General features: G+C 33.8%; 1 protein-coding gene across 2 annotated transcripts in view; it reads right to left on the bottom strand.

The window, feature by feature from the left end:
- Positions 1 to 21,669, bottom strand: part of DPP10 (dipeptidyl peptidase like 10) — a 707,501-nt gene that overhangs the window by 133,716 nt on the left and 552,116 nt on the right. For both annotated transcript variants that reach the window (XM_068544007.1, XM_068544008.1), the window contains 2 exons: positions 15,577 to 15,629; positions 15,395 to 15,476 (listed from right to left, as the gene is read on the bottom strand). In XM_068544007.1, the coding sequence (XP_068400108.1) occupies positions 15,395 to 15,476; positions 15,577 to 15,629 (135 nt within the window). The remainder of the gene's footprint in view (positions 1 to 15,394; positions 15,477 to 15,576; positions 15,630 to 21,669) is intronic.

Raw genomic sequence — 21,669 nt, 5'->3', positions numbered from 1 at the left:
AACAGGTAATTGAAAACCAACTCCAATCAATGAAATGTAACAACAGACTATCTCTTGGCTGTGTCATTTCCTAAAACTCATTTAGGGTAAGAGAAGACTTTATGATAAATTGATCATTTTGATAATTGAAAAATCAATTAAAAATACTTATGAGCCCCAAAAAATAAACTGCAACACACTGAAGACAATCAACAACATTATTATATTATTTAAAAAAAAACCTTAATGTGCTGATTTATATGTGTCAGAATGCTACAGGATGGTATTGTCTAGTCATTGTGTATCCATTTCTTCCTCTACTCCACTTTCTTCTTTTTCATTGTTCCTTCACCACTCCATCTCTTGTCTTATTACCCTTTTCTCTAGTCCTTTATCATTAGCCAAATAGGTATCTGGAACTGTTTACATGCTAGACGCTGTGCTAAGTTTTGGGGATATAAGCACGACATCTTACAATCTAATGCTGCATTCCAATACAAGCACACACAAATTAATGTAGATGTGGCCAGCAAAGAAAAACAAAACCAATGTATGAAGACATTAATTTAGCGGGACATGTTACTGCCTAATATGTGTCATTAGCAGTAGAACTTGAAATGGAAAACAAAAATAAAAGCAAAAGTGTAGAAAATGGGATTTCTATCAAAGAGACATGGGATCTAATCCTGGCAGTGCTCTTTGTGAGACTGATGTAGCTGCCAGTTGCATTATCCTAATCACAGATTCCTGTGGCATTGTAATCAAATTTTCCGAAACAAATCCTATGTTCAACAATGTCTGACCCCTCATGGCTCCTGTTCATTTTCCAGTCCTGGAATTCCAACTTTCTCATTGGTTCTGAGAGCTTTCAGAAATCTATTTAATGAATTCATTTTCGGTTGAAATGAACGTGAATCCATGTCTCTCGCTTACTTCTAGGAACCCTAATTACCAGGTGACACACGGCAGCTTAACCTTCAAAGCCTCATGGGTAAGAAAGCCCTTCACTGTCAATTATGTTGGGAGCAAGCTAAATTAACCCCTGTTTCTTTCCAGCTTTCATCCATCCCAGGATTAGCAAAAAGCATGGTGCATATGCACTTTATTCTCTGATGTTAAAACAATTTGATTTTACATTTGTATTGTAACTCCTTGTATTTCAAATGGAGACTCCAAAATTTTAAAAAGAGATTCCATGACTGAGGATTGAGGGAGACTGGAAGTAATTCTCATATGCTTATCAATGTGTCTGTGCCTAATGCTTTTCAGTTTATGGGCATGTTGATAAGAAAACAAATTGAAAAATGCAGAAGGTGGAACCAGCCTTGGCTATCTCCCATGCACATTTTACCCACAGCTCTAGACTCTTTATTCCACTTCAGGCAATTTCAAGGCATCCCTGGGCACGAATGAAAAATACAGGCTGTTTTTTTCAATACAAGAATGTCCAAACATTTTTACTGTATCCTCCCCAAATACTGGATATCAGTAAAATAATCATAAAAATCCAACTTAGTAATGAAATGTCTTATGTCGAGAATTACTTTGTTTATTCTAGTTAATGTTCTTATAAAGTTAAATTTAATTGAGATAATGATCAACTGAGGATGAGAGTCATTTAAATTCAAGCAGAACTTGGAATGAAGGACAAAAAGCACTTGAAATACTTCCTTATTGTCTCTTTCTTCTTTTTCCCCATGTGAGAGTCTACAGAAATGATTATTCCTTGTGCTTCAGTTATCTGTCTGCTACAATGGGGTATAACTAAACCCTATCTCTGATGTATGTGTAACTGTAACACAATATACCCTAATAACTTTTTATTTTGTGGATGAAAGAATGTAAAAGGATGTTTGAAAGAGTCATTTCTGATTTTTAGTAATTCATGTTTGGTGTTTGCAGTAGTTTATTCACTGCTTCCCTCTCTTCCGAGGAAAGAAGAAAGGAAGGAGAGAGGAAGGAAGAAACTAATACTGTTTAATTCAGTATTTCTTGAATATATAAATGTACATTTTTAATTAAATTTTAGAATTTCTGGTTATCGTTTCTTCAAATATTTTTCCTGCCCCATTCTCTCTTCTCCTTTTAAAATTCCAGTTACCATCATATTTGACTTTTTGAGTTTTCCTGCTGGTTAATAGGCTCTATTTTTTTTCTTCTTTTAATCTTCTCACTATTTTTTCAGATTAAATGACATGTATTGATCTCTGTATCACTACTGTGTCATTTTCATTCTGCTTTAAATCTCATTCAGTTACTTTTTATTTTAGATGTTGTTTAGCAATTCTAAAAATGTCCATTTAGTCTTTTTTTTTTTTTTTTAATTTATTTATTTATTTTTGGTTGTGTTGGGTCTTCGTTTCTGTGCGAGGGCTTTCTCTAGTGGCGGCGAGCGGGGGCCACTCTTCATCGCGGTGCGCGGGCCTCTCACTATCGCAGCCTCTCTTGTTGCGGAGCACAGGCTCCAGACGCGCAGGCTCAGTGATTGTGGCTCACGGGCCCAGTTGCTCCACAGCATGTGGGATCTTCCCAGACCAGGGCTCGAACCCGTGTCCCCTGCATTGGCAGGCAGATTCTCAACCACTGCGCCACCAGGGAAGCCCCCCATTTAGTCTTTTAAAGATTTTTGTACATATGTGTATAAAATATTATATATATAATATATATGATAGCTAAATAAATAGAAAAATGGAGATACACAGGTTTTACATATTATATATATATATATATACATATTTATATATGTATTTCTATGCTGATATATCCTATCTTTTCATTCCTTTATGCATTTATTTTTGTGACTCTCACAGAACACAGAAAGCAACTTTAAGGACCCTGCTTGAAAATTCTTGCATCTGTAGTTCAGGTTCAGTCAGAGACTTAGCTGAGTTTATTCTCACAACTGGTCATACCTCTTCTCTGACTCTCTCAGGGTTTCCCCCTTACTCTCTGGCAGTCATGGTCACCCAGGGGCTTTTCCTCCTGTTCCTGTCTAAAAGACAGTGGGATTTACTTTCAGAGATTCAGCCCCCTACACATCCACCTCTGCCTCAAATATCACTGCCCTTAGGATAGAACCCTAAACAAAACACACAAAATGAAGGGTTTACACCTTGAGGGTCACTTTACAATTAATGTTTACTCCCTTGCAAAATTTGCCTGCTTGTGTTCAGGCTACAGAATCCTCGGATAGTTTTGTTTCATTTTTTAAAATGTTTTGTCCAGAGTTTATAGTTGAATTTGCATGAAGCAAATTCTCAATCTTCCATATCAGATTTGAGAAACTATTTATTCAACTTTAGCCAAAGTTCTTTTAATTGGAGAATGCTCTGGACATGGACATGGAAGGTGATTTTCCACTATAAGATTTATCATATTGCTGGTATAATATTTTTTTTCCTTTTCAAATTGAATTTCTTGATATCAGGTAAATAACATAATTTCAAAAAGCGATAGTGGTTTAAATTTGAGGACAACCCTAGTTCTAAGAATTCATTTAAAGATCTGATATATTAATAGATACATGTCATTATGCTTCCAGGGACAAGATAAGCTTTTTTTTTTTAAGAGACTTAAAACTAGTTAGAAGATAGTCTAAGTTTTCGAAGGAAAAGTTATTTTGGAAAATATTCAATTTGGATAACATAAAGAGAAGTAGAAGAAATTAGTAAACAATCTTTTTCACTCTTAAATGAGGAGCCAAACTTGGCTATGTTCACCCCCATGTTCTTGTTTAGTTCTGGGACATAAAGTGTAATTATTAGGATAATTTTGAATGGATAAAGGTTTGAGGACCAATTTTTAACATAATTACCTTCATTCTACTTTTCATACTATAGTACATTAGATGCAGATATCTACACTTTGAGAAAGTTCGCTTTATGCCACTTCACTTTTACCAAAGACCTATTACATTAGTTCCTATTTTTGCTAACCGAAGGAAATCCAAAGAGGACTTTTGTTTTAACAAAACACAGCCAAAAGCTCAAATAGCATTCAGCCTTTGCTTTGCAGCAAGGGCATTACAAAGGCAGTGCATGCTGTGATCAGTGAGAGTAGCACCACCAAGCTCCTTCCCCGGGAACTACACCTAGCATGTGAGAATCAAGCCACCATAGCTCTGAACGGTCTGTGAGCATCTGTGCTTTATCTCGGTTTATTTTGTGAATCCATTACAAAGATGTGTCCTCTGGTAACTGCTTCTTCATTTATGCCAATTCGGATCCTAAATAGGAGTTTCATAAGAACACTCTACTTTCGGATAGTAGGGGAAGCTTGCAGTGACCAAAATCTTTTAACATTCATCTTCAATATCAGCAACTTTTTTCTAACAAGTATAATTGAAGATTCATGCCGTGGTTGTTTTTTACTTGGCTATAAATATGTAATTCTTTTACGTCCTTCATTCCTTCTCAAACATTTATTTCTCTTCTAACCATTAAAACAATATAATAACATCAAATTTTTTTTAAAGATGAAATTACCTATTATACTGCTACTCTAAACAAGGAGTTATTTTTTACTTTAGTATATCTCCTTGATACCTTTGTCCCTGATGAGGTTTCATATTGTAGCACAGGTGAAATCTCATTTTATATGACCATTGCTGATATACAGTTCATATATACGTGTGTGTGTGTGTGTGTGTGTGTGTGTGTGTATTTTGTCATTTTTTTCTCTACTTTGGAAGTTTCTGATGTGCTTTACTTTCTATATGCTGTGTTAAAAGCAATCACGTTTGTTCTTTAAACTTTGTTTTGTTATTCATAATAATTTTTAAAATTTATTTTATTTAAAATATAAGACATGCTCAAGAAAAAATATTAAATCAAATAATATGAAAAATCTCTCTCAAAACCCAGTTCTCTCCCAGAGGACAACTACTCTTAATGTCTTGTGAATTCTGTAAATATTATTTTATATATATATATATATATATATATATATATATATATATACACACACACACACACATATATATAGTTGTTGTTTTGCTTATTACAACAATGAGAGCATACTGATTAATTATACTGACTTTTATTAGTGGATGGCATTGCATATCTGCACATGTAGAAGAATCATACTAATTTTAATGGCTTTTTAATATTTTATTATTTTATGCACCCTAATATATTTTATTAGTCTCATAATGATGACTTAAGTTGTTTCTATTCTTTTATTCTGCTTTTTAAATTGTAAATAACATTCAAGTGAATTTTCTTTTTATGTCTTTGGATCTATGTGCAATATATCCACAGGATAAATTCTATATTTAGAATTGCTAGCTATATAGTACTATATTTCTTATTGGATATATTTGTAGCCCAGTAAGAATGTGTGTGTGTAGTTTATGTTTATTTTTGATTTCTAATTTAATACCTTTGTGGTCCAAGAACATATTCTGTTTGATGCCCATTCTTCTATACGTATTGAGGCTTGTTTTATGACCCAGTGTGAGCACTTAAAAATGCCCTGTATTCTGTAATTTTTGGGTATAATGTTCTGTAAATGTCAATTATGTCATGTTGATTGATTGTGTCGATCAAATCTTTTATATCCTCACTGATTTTCTGTATAGTTGTTCTCTCTTTAACTGGAAGACAAGTGTTGAAATTACCAGCTAAAATTGTCAATTTGTCTATTTCTCTGAGTTTCTGAAATCTACTAAAGTATATATTTGCGTTCAATCTTTTCCTGGCTCTGGAGAATTATTACTTCATGTTTCTTAGAGACTACAGTTTAGGCTGTGGTCGATTCAAAATATCATAAAATATAGAGTTTCTTTTCACATGTTCAGTTTCTTTGTTGTTCTTAAGACGGAGAGCACAGGGAGAGCTCCTCTACCACACCATGTAAAGGAGGCCTGGAGTTATTTCTGACATGAGGAATCTTGACATTAATGCAGAGCACAGTTTCTCTCAGAGAGTTCTCTTCATGCCGTTTACTAAAAAACAGTAAATCACTAGAATACTAATCTTTTCCTAATTGGAATCTTTATAACTCAGGGGTTGTGTAGCATGGTTCACATCTTACAATAAGCACTATTATAACCTTATTTTTAAAGTTTTTCTTTAGACCGTTGAAGGACTATGACTTGACAGCACTGTAGGATAACCCTGTTTGGTTAAAAGTAAGAATAACAGATACGCAAAAGCTTAGCTGCAATGAAACAGAAAGAGTCTAATATTTAGAAACCTTCACTGATCATCACCTATGCTGTTACTCCATTCAAATGGTTTGCTTAGCAGGAACTGTCCAAAGTATTCAGTACATTGGATTATGTATGTTCCAGATTTATAGTTTAAAAATGTGCAATCCTAGAATCTCTCTGGCTCTTACGCCACAGTATAGTATTTAATTCAATGTTAGGAACAGCATGAGACAAGAAGAGCTGCAGAAATTGCTATTTATGTTGGAAAACAAAAAATAGGGAAAAAGATATGGCTGTTGCATTTACCTCATTATTACTAAATAACTCAAAATTGCTTCAATATAAGTTAAGGGAAATATAGGGAGTTTTATTACAGTGAGTTCTTATGGTTATTCTTTCTAGTACAAGTCTGCTAACACATTTTACATTTCTAGCTTGTTTATTATCTTTTCACATTTGGAAATTATAGTAAGTTATAGTTTTCCGTTATTAAAAGTATAAACAAAAGAATTAAAGCAAGTGATTGCATACAAGTCTACTCTATTTCTTTTCATATTGAGAGCTTCCTTATACTCAGAGGGATGCCTTTAAATAAAGGTCCAAACCTTGCACCAGTATGTAACTCCAAAACTCAACTTGCTGGTTACTCCCTCTAGGAAACTGTTCCATCACCTCAGAGAGGATTCCCCCTGCAAGGTGAGGTCCATGTGGTAGGTGTTCCCAAAGGTGAGTATTCTCACCTGTAAGTCTATTTTCTGTGAACTCCTGGAATAGACATTGTGCCTTTTATACCCGTAACAAGTAACAAGTTCATAAGACCTAGTTAGAGGCTCTATAAAATTTTATATTTCATGCTGGATTAAACCAAATGAAGCACTTTAAATCAGGATAAAGACTACCACCTCCCCCCAGAAGAGATAAGTACACTTCTGACATTCCAGCATTGAAACTGGTACTTTATATGACAGTATTGGTTTCCATCTGATTTTTCTAACTGTTGAATAAAACATTACAAACATAGCATTAGGGAACAGGCATTCTCAAATAGCATACAGTGAATTGATGATTTTCTTCTCTTGCTTTTTAATTATTAATATTATTATTATTACTGGATAAAAGCTTGGCAATATTTCTAATCACTCGTCTAGATCTAAATCTAGGTCAGGGCTGGCCTCACTTAGAAACTGTCAGCATCTAAGTATCTTCCATTTGCATATGCTGGCACAGGTTACAACATCTTCTCTAAGCAGCTTCTCTTTTGTAATTTTCAATGGAAACCCACGCCTGCTAACTCCATAGTTCAATATGCAGTTATACATGCTATCAGAATTACAGAATTTGAGCTCCTGCCTTCAGAGAGTTTGTCTACAGTCCAAGGCAGTCATCAAAGTCAAGTCAACACATACTTATCAAGTGACTTCTGATAAGGCCTGTGCAAAGCCTTTAAAAGCAATACGAGTATAGCTAACAGTATGCAAGTTGCTCAGTTTTCTTCTTACATTTAAATAAGCAACACTTAATTGGAGGGAAATAATCTGAAATGTGTGCTTATAAAGGATAGTAATTTCATTTTCCATTTCTTCTGGAAATCTGAATTTGGTAGAAAAGTCATAAATATGCTGTTTAAATCATTACAAGACACTAAGAGATTTATATTGCACAGCAAGGCAAATTAATTTTCTTTGAAATTGTACATTGTAATTGCACATTTTTTCTTTACACATGTACACTTATACTGTTACCACATTTTACTTATATGAGAATGTATTTCCTGTCACATTTGCCTACATGATATACTAATGTAAATATACACCTGAATACAATGCAAATGTATCAGTCAAAATGGTTGAGATATTTTAAGGGTATTTTTGTTAAACCCAAACATAGTTATCCTATTATGGTTCATCAGTTATCTCCAGTCAAAATATTGATTACAGAAGACATATTAACTTCTTGATATTGATTTTCCTGATTCCAAACTTGAAGTGAGACCCATTAGACCTTAGGTGCGTCTAATACTAGAATATAGTAAGAAGGATTGCTTTTATTATTTCCTGGAACTAAAAATACAATCATTAGATTTTGTCCTGGGTAAAATGAAAAAGTAACCTTGTTTGCATTTATCACCACGAATGAAAATAAATGGAGTTTTAAAAAAGGTGCAAATTCATTTATACGAGAAAAGGTCATCATGACAAACACTTGAGGATGTTAAGCTATAAATTTTCTGGCAGTTTTCCTGCACCAATGTACTACCTAGGAATGAGTACCACACCACACACACCACAGTGAAGAACTGACTGGAAATAGACCTTGACTCTCAATGGCTGCTTTTCTTTATTTACTTCTATGTCACCTCTGGTATGTTGGTATGCTAGGACTCTAAACCCCAGACTTTCGTTCCAAACGTGCATGACACCAGCAGCAGGGAGTGAATGTGTGTGTGTGTGACTATGTGTGTGTGTAGTGTGTGTATGAGTATGCACATGTATATCTTATATTTGCAAATGCTTATCACGTATTTCTTGAATACATCTTAATGACGATTAAAATGATTACTTTTATACTGGAGAAAAACATACTTAATGGCATATGAAGCAAAATCATATTGACTTTTAGTAGGGGACATGAGATTTCAACAACATGTTTGAAAAATGCTACCTTAAACATCTGCTTTTAAACGAAGGAGGATTAAAGTCACCCTGGAAAAGTCAATAAAATTGTTCAAAGTGCTTACCTTAATTAATGAAATTAATTAATTAATTAAATTTTCATTAAATCTTAATGAAAACTTAAGCAGTTACACCAAAGAAACTGAAACTCTCCTAGAGGCAATGAACCGTTGCTAATCACTTAAGATTTTAATACAATTTTAAGGTAAATCTCTAGTAAGTAAAAATGTAGGTGATGATAGGAAAGTTTGATAATTTTTATTTGTATTTGGAGAATTACCTAAACATTACGCTCTTCAAAAATATAGATAATAGAATGTAGAAAAGTGATTTCTCTAAACACCTAAATTGTGATAAATTAAGTAGCACACTGGATATTTTTAAAGCTTTATGCCATTGGAAGAATGGGTATGGTGATTTTATTTTATCCTGAATAGACTGAAAAAATACTAGCAATATCAAAGAAGGAGTCTATTTATGTTAAGTGTTCTTATCACACAAAAAATTAAAGAGGGCAGTAAACATCTTTTGGAGCTGATGGATGTGTTTATGCCATTGAAGGTGCTGATGGTTTCATGGGTGTATACTTATTTTCATCTCAAGTTTTATACATTAAATAGGTACAGTCTTTTGTATGTATTCAATGCAAAGTACAGCCTTTTGTATGTGTCAATCTTTTATTTGGACTCAATAAAGTGGTTTAAATAAATTCAGAGTCAAAAATGAGATTATTTGCAAAAATATGTAAAAATATACATATAATATATGCATAATTTAATTTACTTGAATAAGTATTTATAAGACAATTTTTATTGTTGGGCTGCAAACAAATTTTAGATCTCAGTTTAAAACTTGATGTGTTCATCTCAAATATATTGTTATTTATCAAATCAGTTCTAGATTATCTAATGGCCTCTAAACCTAGCTCTCTGCCTTTAGACTCAGTTACCTACACTCTACTTTAAACTTTCCTGCCAGACCTGTATTTTCAGGAATGATTTCTTTTCATATTATGCCATCCTCAAAACCTTCTTTGGCATTCCATTATCCATGCAAACAACAGTTAGCCTTTCATTAATTTCTTATTAAATCTACATTTTGCCTTGTGCTAAGATGAATTTTATGAAGAAGGAAGGGGGGAGGAAGATGAGGGGAAGACAGAGGCAGGGAGAGAGAGAGAGATAAAAGGAGACAGAGAGAAAGAGAGAGAGAGGAGAGGGCCATTTACCATATTCTTTGTTCTGTCTGCTCTGGAAAGGACTATAGGTCAGTGGTGGAAGATAGCAATGTAAATAAATAATATAAAATACTGTAAAAATTTGAAATAAAATAGACCAATATTAGACTCTTGAGAAGTAAGCAATTCACTTAGATGTAGAAATGTTGGGGAAAAATTACCAGAGAAGAGGAGGGAAAGCATTTGACAAAGAGTTCTGACGAAAAGAAAACAATGGGTATAGAAGGGGAATCACTCGGAGCACAAAGCAGCCCTGTGTCACCCTCTGAAAATTACAGAGTTAGGTTCAGGTAGAAAAAAACCTGTGCTGTGTTCTGTGATGAAGTGTGAGGAGTCAGATGATGTGACACCTTAGTCACATCTTGTGTGTCACATCAATGACATTGTGTGTCATCTCAGTGACATTTCATAACCTTGTGGGAGTTGCTAAGGATCTGCATTGTTAACCATACCTCTGCAGGTGTGAATTAGAATGGCTAGCAATTGAAGAAGGGACATTAGAAAATAAGCTGCAAAAATTATTTGGGGAACGATGATGAAATTCTGAATTAATTATGTTATTACATGAAAGGACAAGTGGGAATCAAATTAATAGCTATCATTTATTGAGTGCTTACTATGCTGTGATGGCTAATTTTTTGTGTAAATTTGGCTGAGTTATGGTGCCTGACTGTTTGGTCAAATACTAGTCTGGCTGTGAAAGCAGTTTGCAAATATGATTAACATTTACAATCAGTTCATTTTAAGTAAGGAATAATGTGGTTGGTCTTTACCCAATGAGTTGAAGGCCTCAGGACTGCAGCTCAAGATTGTGATATTAAATCTTATCAGAGTTTCCAGACAGCCGGACTGCCCCCATAATTGTTTGAGGCAGGTTCTCAATCTCTCTCTCTCTGAATACACATATACATATATAGCTATATACACTATTAATACTGTTTACTGGAAAATCTTGACTTGTGCACATTACCTATCTCATTTAAACCTCAAGCAAAACTGGGAGTAGTTATTTCTTTCATTTTTAAAATGAGCAAGTTTAAGCTTAAAGCTTTCAACCTTCCATAAGTCACAAAACAAAAAACAGAATCTGAGCCTGAATCGAGTTTTTTCTGATTCTAGAGAGTGTATTTTAATCAGTGAAATGTTTCTTCCTTCTTATGCTCAGACTTCATCTGATTTTCAGAAGCTTTCAATTCTTATGGTAAAATTATAGATAAGGTATATTTAATTTTTATATATGAATTTACATGAATTCATATAATTATATGACTTTTCAAATGTTCTACATTGAGTGATTTTAACTTTTGTAAGATGAAGTTATTTTGGAAAGAAAAAGGCTATGCCCTCTTAAACCAGAATTCTTTTCAATTGAATGACTAACATATTTCTTCCTGCTTCAGTATCCACCATTTCTTTTTATAAAACATTTGGTACAGCTGAAGTGGTCTACTCACTGCCTTCTCTAAATAATACATGCTGTATTGTGTCAGGTTTTTTTCCCACAAAGTTGGCCACAACCAAACTGTTTTCCCCTACACCTAGTGTTACTAAAAAATTCTCCATCCTTTGAATTCTAACTCAGACCCTCTTTATAAACTATGCCCAATCTCTTACCTTTCTTCTCTATAGACAGGGATTTATTTTACAGCAAATAAAATTAGGGAGTGAGAATTAAGGATGAAAAAATCAATTGTCCTTAGTTTATAAACACTACAGGACTCATTAATTTAATGCAAAACTAAAGTACTGCAGTGGCTCATCTCTGGTATAATCATATTGCTGACTTTTGCTGATGGCTTCAAATAGTGACAAAGCCTGTCATATTCACATGAAATGGACCGTTAGCCATTTGCAGAGATATGCCCTTTAATTATATTGAGTTTATGTCTACTTGCACAAAAAATAACCTCAACAAGAATGGAACTTATCCCAAAATTTTCCCAAATGACCTGGGAAAATGCCATTACAAAGAACTTAGGCTTATTTCTCAAAAAAAACTAGTAACACCAAAATTCCTGAAGAAGTTAAAATTCAAATGACACATTTTTTTTTAATCTTTTTAAAACAATAAAAATTAACACCTCTAAAATACTATATGCTAGACACTTTTCAAAGTGCTTTGTATTTATACATTAAATACCAGAATAGCATTATTAGTAAAGCACTGCTATTGTCACCATTTCAAAGATAAGGAAACTAAGGCATGTAGAGATTAAGTAATAGTCTCAAAATCAACAGCTAGTAAGTAATAGATGAGGATTCAATCACCTGCAAAATGACCCCCATGAGAGGATCTATGATTTTTGTAAATTTTTAGTATTTTTATGATTTTCTCAAATATATTAAAGAATAAGGAATCAATAACAAATAGGAATCATTAAAGAAAATGCATACAACTAATACTACTTCCTTTAGGGTATAAAACTTATTTTGGCACAGGTGTAGGTTGCTCTCAGGCTTGGAGAAAAAGAGCCATTTAAAACTAATCAAAGTTTTATAGATTTTTCCTAAGGACTCCAGTGACACGAACATGAAGTTATTTTGGGTTTCTGTGTTCTAACATTTTGTGTGTTTAGAATTTGCCTCTGGCCTAATGGACCAGCTCTCTTGTTGACAGCAGCAGAGTGAAGCAGTAGGACTACAGCGCCTGCCCACTTCCTGGTGCCCACCCAGCACTGTCCATCAATACACTGATCCTTGACTTCTCTGAATCAGACCTGCATCTTCATATCTAGCATATCTTATGCAGCTTCTGCTGCCACTCTTCAGGAATATCATAATGGAATGGATCTAGAGACAGCCCTACATAGGTATATTAAACACATTGTTTTAAATGTCTAAAATAGACACAGGATAAATGCAAACATACTGTCTATAATCTATGGGATTTGAACCATTGCAATATTTTTTCATTTTAAATTACTGGCTTGTTTTCTTCATAATAATTTAATCAATTCTTCAACCATTTAGTGTGGTTAAGGCAGTGAATACACTGTGTTATATAGGATTTCTTTATAAAATGTAACCATAAAATGCTCAAGAAGCTTCAGGTCTAATGTCTGGCAACTTTGTATATGTTTCTCTCAATGTTATTGGTAAACCTTTAAGGTTTAAATAATCCCAGTTAAATATAGAATATAATATTTAGAGTTATATAGAATGTAATATAAAGGAGGTCAGAAAGCACAGTCGAATGCTTTCATTTTACTACTGATGAAAATGAGGTGCCGAGAGGAAAAATGATTTGGCCAAAGTCACATAACCAACCACTGGCCGAGACTCCATCTCAGGTATATTCACGTCCAGAATATTTCGGGGTCCAGAAGTTTTTTAATGAAAAGATGCACTGTTTAGTTATAGTACATTATTCCACAGCCTTATTGTGATGTGAAATATCTGTTTCACCAATTAGTTTAAGAAAGTATTTCTTAGATTTATAAAATGGAATAAAACTAATAATATGCACTTTGTTAAGGAAAATATTTATATTTCCTAAATTATCGTAATGAGATGATGGTCATGGGAAACTAAAAAACATACCTCAACCCACTCAGCTGTTACTGAAGCAGCAATTCTAAGTAAATATAAGCAAACAAACAAAACTAGAGGATTCTAACTTCTGTTAAAGGTTAGGGTTAGGGTTGGTTGATCAGAATTATTAAAGGCAAATAAGATGAACATATTGATAAGAATATGAAGAATTTCAATTTACTAAAAGACGTATTTAACATTTAACCCCCTTCATTCTTAAAAGCATAGTTCAAATTATATAATGTAAAACCTACAGAACACTAAAAAGACCATATATCCACCATCACTACTAAGGAGTTAATGTCTTATGTACTTTAACTTATTTAACTTTAACTTATGTATTATGTAAAACATAATTATGTATTAAGATAGACCTAATAGGCACATATAAAACACTGTACCTATCACAGGGAAAACATTTATAAAAGTTTACATTAAGCCATTAATCAAGTCTTATCATTTTCTAAGTGACTATTACAAAGATCTGCTTTTGAACTTTATAAATTAGTTTCAAAACCAATTTCACATTTTTGTAAATTTAAAAACAAACATCAAAATAACCCACCTGAAATAAGAATATGCAATAAATTTAAAAAAATATTCTAACTAAATACTATTAAAAATATTACTATCAAATTGTTGGATCAAGATTAAGCAACATTTAGAGAAAATTCTATAGTCTTCCATGTTTTATTGGAAAAGAAAAAGAGAACACTAACATTATACTAGAAAGGATCAAATAAATTTAAAATTTGGCTTTTTGTGAAGACAAATGTGAAATTTATAAATATCAACCAAAGTTGATCATGAAAATAAAATACTTATAAATAATATTAGGAAACAAGAAAAAATACAGCAACAAATGCTAAGATTAAAAGAACACTAAGAAGTTATAAAAATATTATGCTAAAAATTTGAAAATTTAGGTGAAATGAACTTTGAGAAATGCATAAATGACCAAAACGTATTCAAAAATAAATCTAAACCTTACTGTTACAATCATAATAGAATACATTTTTAAAAATCTTCCCACAAGAAAAGAAACTACCTCACCATAAAAAGGCACATTCATAGGGTAGCTAGTGCAAGAAGAATTTAATAAATTAGAAAGCATAAAAATTGGAATAGAAGAAGCAATAATGTCATTATTAACAAATAATAGTCTGGAAAAACTAGGTGTTCGTGAGGATACGGAACAAAGGGGATTCTCACATTGTTGTTAGTAGGCATATAAACACACAAACAATTTAGAAATCAGTTTGGCCATGTGTAGTACTTTTGAGCACGCTCAAGCCATACAAGCAAGCAATACCACTTCCTGAGCAATTTTCCCTTAAAGTCTATATCCAGGCACCCATGAGACACAAGAATATCGTGAAGCTCAAACTGCTTTTATACATCAATCATTCCCTTTTTGAGTTTGTGATAATTCCAAAATATATGAGAAAAAAGTCTTAAGAGAACATTGTCAAGTGTCGACTTCCGTCTTAAATTTTTGCCATGAACAGTGCTTTAAGAATAAATAAAACATTATGTAACAGAAATTTTACAGAACTAGGCCTTAGTATTCTTGGATCTCTTCTGGGTTTCATTATTAACTAGCAGTTTAATCACACATTATAAACTTTTTTCTTTTTAATTAATTGATAACATTATACTGGTACTATTTGATATATTCTTAAATTAAAATACTAGATAAAAGATATTAAGGTAAATGAAAATCATCCAGTATAATAGGACAATTTTTAGGAGAGCGGCTTCTGTAAGCATTTCCCATAGGGCCCTGGCTGACAGTACTCAGTGCATACCAATGCCTGTGCTTACCAGCTGCTGCCCTTGGACGCCCCAGGCCGCGTACTGCAAGATGGAGTCCTCTACTTCTGGAGGATTTAACTCCCAAACTTCCCTTGAAAAAAGGTAAATATTTTTACATGAACAAATTGACACCTACACCAACAATTGAGTTGGAGAGTTGCTCATGGAAACCAGAAAATCAAAGAACTTACCTAGTGTGTATATTGTAAATCACATATGAAGCAGTATACGAATAATGAAAAATCTGAAAAAAAAAAAGAAACGTTATAGACCCCAGTTTGGAATAAAAGCTCCATCTTAATGGGTATATACGTTTTTGATAAAATCCAGGAAATCTAAAATTGGTTTTAGAGAGAATTCAGAATGTGAAATATTCTAGTTCTGGAGTTTATTACCCTTTCTGAGCCTTACTGTAATAACCTCCTAATCCTTCTTTCTACCATCAATCCCATTCCTTATTCAATCCACTCTATATTTAGTATGATTCTGAATATTTTGCTAACTTGTTTAAAATATTCAGTGATTCCTCACTGCCTATAAAATAAAGTTCAAACCACTTCAATGATATTCAAGGGTTTTGGTATTTTGGGTCCTACACGTTTTCCCACCCTTATCACCCACTACTTCCTTTCACCTAGTCTACACTTCAATTACATTAGACAAATTCCTTCTGTATATCCTGAGTATCCTGAGCATCTCTCTCTCTCTCTCTTTTTTTCTTTTTTTTAGGACATCCTACCCTCACTCAGGTGAAAATTTCCCCTCCTTCCATTATAGCCTCTGCATAGCCTTCAATAGAAATCTGTCTCTCTCACAGTTTACTTTCGACTCTTAGGACAGTTCTCACCCTGTAACGTAAGTTAGATAAATATTTTAAGTACTTGTTTCTTTTTCCCACTAAAATGTTGTCAGGCCCAGGTGGGTATTACCTTTGCATCCTCCACATTACCTTATATGGCGTCACGTTTGCATGCAACATGCAATCAATATTTGTTGAGTAATGATTCTGATGGGGAAAAACTCTTGCAGCTTAAAGTGTTTGTGGAGACAAAATGGGGTAACACCCCAATCACTTCATAGAAATAGTTGAAAATTATATGTTAAATAGTTGGTTGCAAGTATGTATCTTCAAGAGACTTCAGTGCCATCTTATAAAGAGACTTGTTTCTTTTTAAAAGGCATCTTCCCTAGGATCACCGCGTCCATGATGGAGTGACATTAAGGAACATAGTGGATGATGCAAAGATATCCCTATATTTTGGTTCTTACTAATTAAAGATGGTGGAATAGTAGAATACAGAGGAATGAGGAAAATTGCAAAAGACGGGTTAGGGAAAGAGATGATAAGTATGTGACATTTCAATGAAATTATTTTTCTCTAAGCTATGTGGATCTAGTGAAGAAAATGTTTTCCATCTAGCTATGTTCAGTTATTATTTGCAAGATTTACAGAACTTATGTTGATACTTCCATTTTTCAGCATGCAATTATAAAAGTTTCTTTTATTCCTGTAGTGGATGTACGTTGCACAAATATAATACTGTCAATTGAAACTCCCTAGAAGTCAAATTGTTACTTCTCACTGCAATAGCTTCAATTAAACATGATTGGCCACATATTCTGTAAAGCAATACTAGTGTTCTCTCTTTGCATTGAAATTACAATCCTTCCCCCATTTGTTATAATATTGTGTTTTACAATGAAGCTTTATTCCCACATTTCTTTTGGAATAACTATTAAATCTGAGATTGCCTTCACTATAGAGTCAAAGAAGTGAAAATAATTTTTCCTGGTGTCTATTTTGGCTTTCATATTGTGTTCTATAAAATTCCATATTTGACTACAAATTTTAAATCTTGAATTTACTACTATAGCTGACAAAGAGGTGAGAAATGTGACCACCTCTATAAACATTTTTTTTCAACTCAGAAAGTTCTGCTGCCAAAGCAAACTGCCAAGTGAGCACTTGGTCTTCAAAGCAGACAAACGTGTCAATGATGTTATGGGTAAAAAGAAACTATTCATCCCATCTGTTAATCACCTAACACACTGTACCTGAATTCTAGGCTCACATCCATCTTGAGAGAGAGTTCCTGTGCACTACTGTTTTAGTCAAAGCAAGCCAAAATAACCACTGAGACAAAACTGGATGGATATAACCATTGAATTTTGGTCTCTATCATATTTATATAATATAGAATTATAGAGGTTGCTGGCTCTTCTCAATGTATGAATCCAAAGAACTTAGACGGTCTCCCAATGATGGGATTTAGAGAGAGGGATATATAAATCCACTTTCTGCTTTGTAGTTCTTAGCCTAATACAGCATTTGTTTCTCTCAGCTGGTATGCTGAGATGGAAGATCACAATAAAGAATTTAACCTCACAGATACAGAGAACAAACTAGTGGTTGCCAGAGGGAGGAGGGTCAGAGATGAACAAAACAGGTGAAAGGGATTAAGAGGTATAAACTACCAGTTATAAAATAAGTCACAGGGACGTAATGTACAGCACAGAGAATATAGTTAATAATACTGTATGTGCATAAACTATAAAAATATTGAATCACTATGTTGTATACCTGAAACTAATATAATATTGCAAGTCAACTATACTTTAATTTAAAAAAAAGTTAATCCTGCCTAACCTGCAAACACATAGCAAACAAGTTGCAGAGATTTAGCCTCAACTATAGGTTCCCTACAAAGCCAGCAGCTTGCCATTTACAGGTAATTAGAACCTAGCCCTTTTTTCTTAGCTTAGAACTCTTTCCACTAAATCCACTGTCCCTTGGCGCGTGTGTGTGTGTGTGTGTGTGTGTGTGTGTGTGTGTGTGAGTGTGTGTACTCCCAGAAGATCTCAAATACTTTGTAATTTTCCATAATTAAAATTCCATTGTATGTCCACCACAGAATGTAAAGAGTATAAGGTAGGAGAGATTTTCAACAGGGTTAGAGGTAGACAGTTCTTTATGTTTGTTTGCAAAGTGTTGCAGAGATTTTGAAAGGGGGAGTTTTCAAGGAGAATTAGACTTAGCTTTACTGAACATCTGTATTGAGGCACATTGGGCTAAATTCAGTCTGTGTTAATCTGCATCTCTCTCTCTTTCCTTCCTTGAATAGCATTTCTATTCTTTTTTAACACTCCTCATTTCCTTTTATCCTATGTTCCTCTTCTACATTGGCTAGGTAGGTCTTGTTTTACGATGAGAGGATAAAATTAGAGTCCCTAATGTTAGAAACAGTCTTTTTCCTATAATGATTGGCTGTTGCATAATGAACTGAACATCTGATGAGATCCTTGGGCACAAAGACATTTCACAGTCAAAAGTTACATATTCATCCCATCTCTGCAAATGATGTTCCACTGCTTGTTACAGAGCGTGAATAGTTATGGCAAAGGTAGTGGGTGTGGGGCAAAATTGAGATATACTATGTAAAAACTTGATCAGTGCTTACTCCTGGAAGCTGGACTTGAGATGACATTCAGTCTCATGATGCCAAAATGTATTGGGAGGTACAGAAAGCATCATAAGATCCTGCAAACCAATCTGATCCCCACCACCTCTACCTTACTTTAGGACCCTAATAAGAGCCTGATTACTAAATGCTAATCACCATGAGTGGTATAACTGATTATCGTTATTTGCTATAGTTATGCTCTATAAGTCATCTTAAACACTGAATTAGCAAATACTGAATGATTGCTCCTGGGAGAAATATAGGGTTAGGTTCCTGTGGGTCTCTGGTTACATTTTCATCGACCAATCAATACATACCATCTTTTCACGTGTTTTTTTATGCGAAGACACTGTATCTAACACTAAATATTGTTGATTCATTAGCATTGAGCTCATGGCCAACAGTACTGTAACTCATGCCTGAATGAAGCTTACCTAACACATGTTCTTTCTCTGTAAAGCACATCACAGCCTTCCTGCACCTAATAACACTGGACAGCACTTCAGCACTATGCTTGGGAACATTTTAAACAGCAAAATCATCAGCAAAAAGCACAAACATTTTTGAAAAAATAGCACTAAAAGACCATGAAAAGGACACTAATTTACAGTATGAAAGCTGGAACAAGAAGGCCTTGCATCACCTTCTTTGATCTCAGCTGGGAAAGTGTGCATCAGGCAACGCAGATGTTCTGCTGTTCTGAACATGTTTGTGAATGACTGAGAACATGCAGCAAGTATGGATCTTGAAGTTACAAATACAATTTAAAAAATAGGCATGTTTGCAATTCCAGAATCCTTAAAAAATGAAGACTACCTGTACACATAACATAGACAGCATGAGATATTACTGGAAGAAAGAAAAAAAAAAAAACAGGCATATTTAAGAAAGGCCTGCCAGAACTTAAACACGAGAAACATATAGCAGTTACCCATAGTGGTGGTGCTCATGTTCTGCAAATGAAAACTAGCTACATCCATTCAGTTATCAAATGTCTGTTAAGCAATCTTTTTGACACAGGCACTACACTAGGTACCATTCCAAAAAAAAATTATTATGGGGATAAAACTCATTTCTAAAATAGAGTAAAATACAAAAGAGTATCAATTGATAATTTTTATTTACTCCTGTATGTTGTCTATCTGTCAGTTTATAAACATGTGTTGAATACTAATTATATGCAAGCTTGTAAGTTAAGTACCTTGCCAAATGCAAAGACTGTAATAAACATGACCCCTGCCCCCGAAGAGCTCTTGATCCATTTGGGGTGACAAAGTTAGGAAATATTTTATTAGTATAAAGGGCTCCAGTTGCAGGTCTTGGTTAAATTAGAACTTGCAGATTATAAACCATAAGCTTTCCAAGAAGCAATTAGTAATCTGTTTCAAGCCTGCAATCATAGGGAAGATAACAGTTGACTTTGGCATTGAAGGAACTAATATAATTATTGAATTGAGTATTTACTATATACTGGACTCTGCTGAGTGCTCAACATATATCACTGATGTTTAAATCGACCTCAGGAAGTAGAAACTGTAATTCATAATTCATGTGATAGGCTCTGGAAGCAGTGAAAGTTTAAGTAGGAGACAGAGCCACAATCTGAGCCTACGTCTGTCTGATTACAACCCATATTATGACTTAATCTCTCTGTACTCTCTCTGTCAGGGAGCTGGGACAGGAAGCATGACTCCAGCTTTGCAAAAGATTTATTTCTGGAAGACCTTTTAAGGTACCACCCAAAGATTTATGGACACGAGTAGGCATGAATTAATTGTGATTATCACAGTTAAGAGATTTCATTGAAAGATGATCTAATATATCAAATTAAAAATGTAAATCCCCTTCTCCTTTAGCTTTTTCACATTATTTTCTTGGAATATCATTTATTGCCTAAGACATCTATGGGGATTCATGTCAAAGAGAGTTACACTTACAAGAAAAAAGAACAGGGTGCTTTAGTAATTTATGCTTAAAACAGAGGCTTAAATCTCTGGGTGCCGAACTTTTCTGCACTGCAGTTAAATTGCCGAATTGGAATAAATAGCATACTTTTTCATGGCCTTGAGAATATTTAAAATAGGATTATGGATTTGCCATTGACTCAAACAGTTAGGAAAACTAAACTATGAGGAAGCAGGTCTCTGAATAAATAGTATTTATGAAAAAATGGCAGTGAGAGAAAAGATAATGTAGACAAAAGGGTGTTTCTCTTGGAAGTAAGTGGTATAATGATGCCAAGTTTGTTCTAGGATAATGGAATACCTTTCACGATGAGTAAGTAGTGGTTCTGTTGTTGGAAGTTTTTATCTTTATTATGCAGTGAAAAACTAGACCATCAGGTAGGATACTCTAATGTAGTAAATACGGTTCAAAAAATTACAAGATGCAGCTCTACAAAAATCCTTCTAAGACATTGTATTAAAAAAGGTTTTGTGAACATTGTGAACAACAAGTATTGGTAGAAAGGGAAAATAAATATGAGAGGGAATTTAAGGTATAAGTAATATTTGTCAATATTTTACTCTACTTTCTTTAATCTTTTAAGATTGACATATACACACTACTATATATATAATATAGATAACAAATAAGAACCTACCGTATAGCACAGGGAACTCTACTCAATATTCTGTAGTGACCTATATGGGAAAAGAATCTAAAAAACAGTGGATATATGTATAACTGATTTACTTTGCTGTACAGCAGAAACTGACACAACATTGTAAATCAACGATACTCCAATAAAAATTAATTTTAAAAACTTACATATGTTGATAAGATCATTACTGACAGGTTTTACCATCTATGTCAGTGTTTCTG

Source organism: Eschrichtius robustus, chromosome 5 (genome assembly GCF_028021215.1).
Source record: "Eschrichtius robustus isolate mEscRob2 chromosome 5, mEscRob2.pri, whole genome shotgun sequence".
NCBI classification, from domain to species: Eukaryota; Metazoa; Chordata; class Mammalia; order Artiodactyla; family Eschrichtiidae; genus Eschrichtius; species Eschrichtius robustus.
This window is presented reverse-complemented; position numbering and strand designations above follow the sequence as displayed.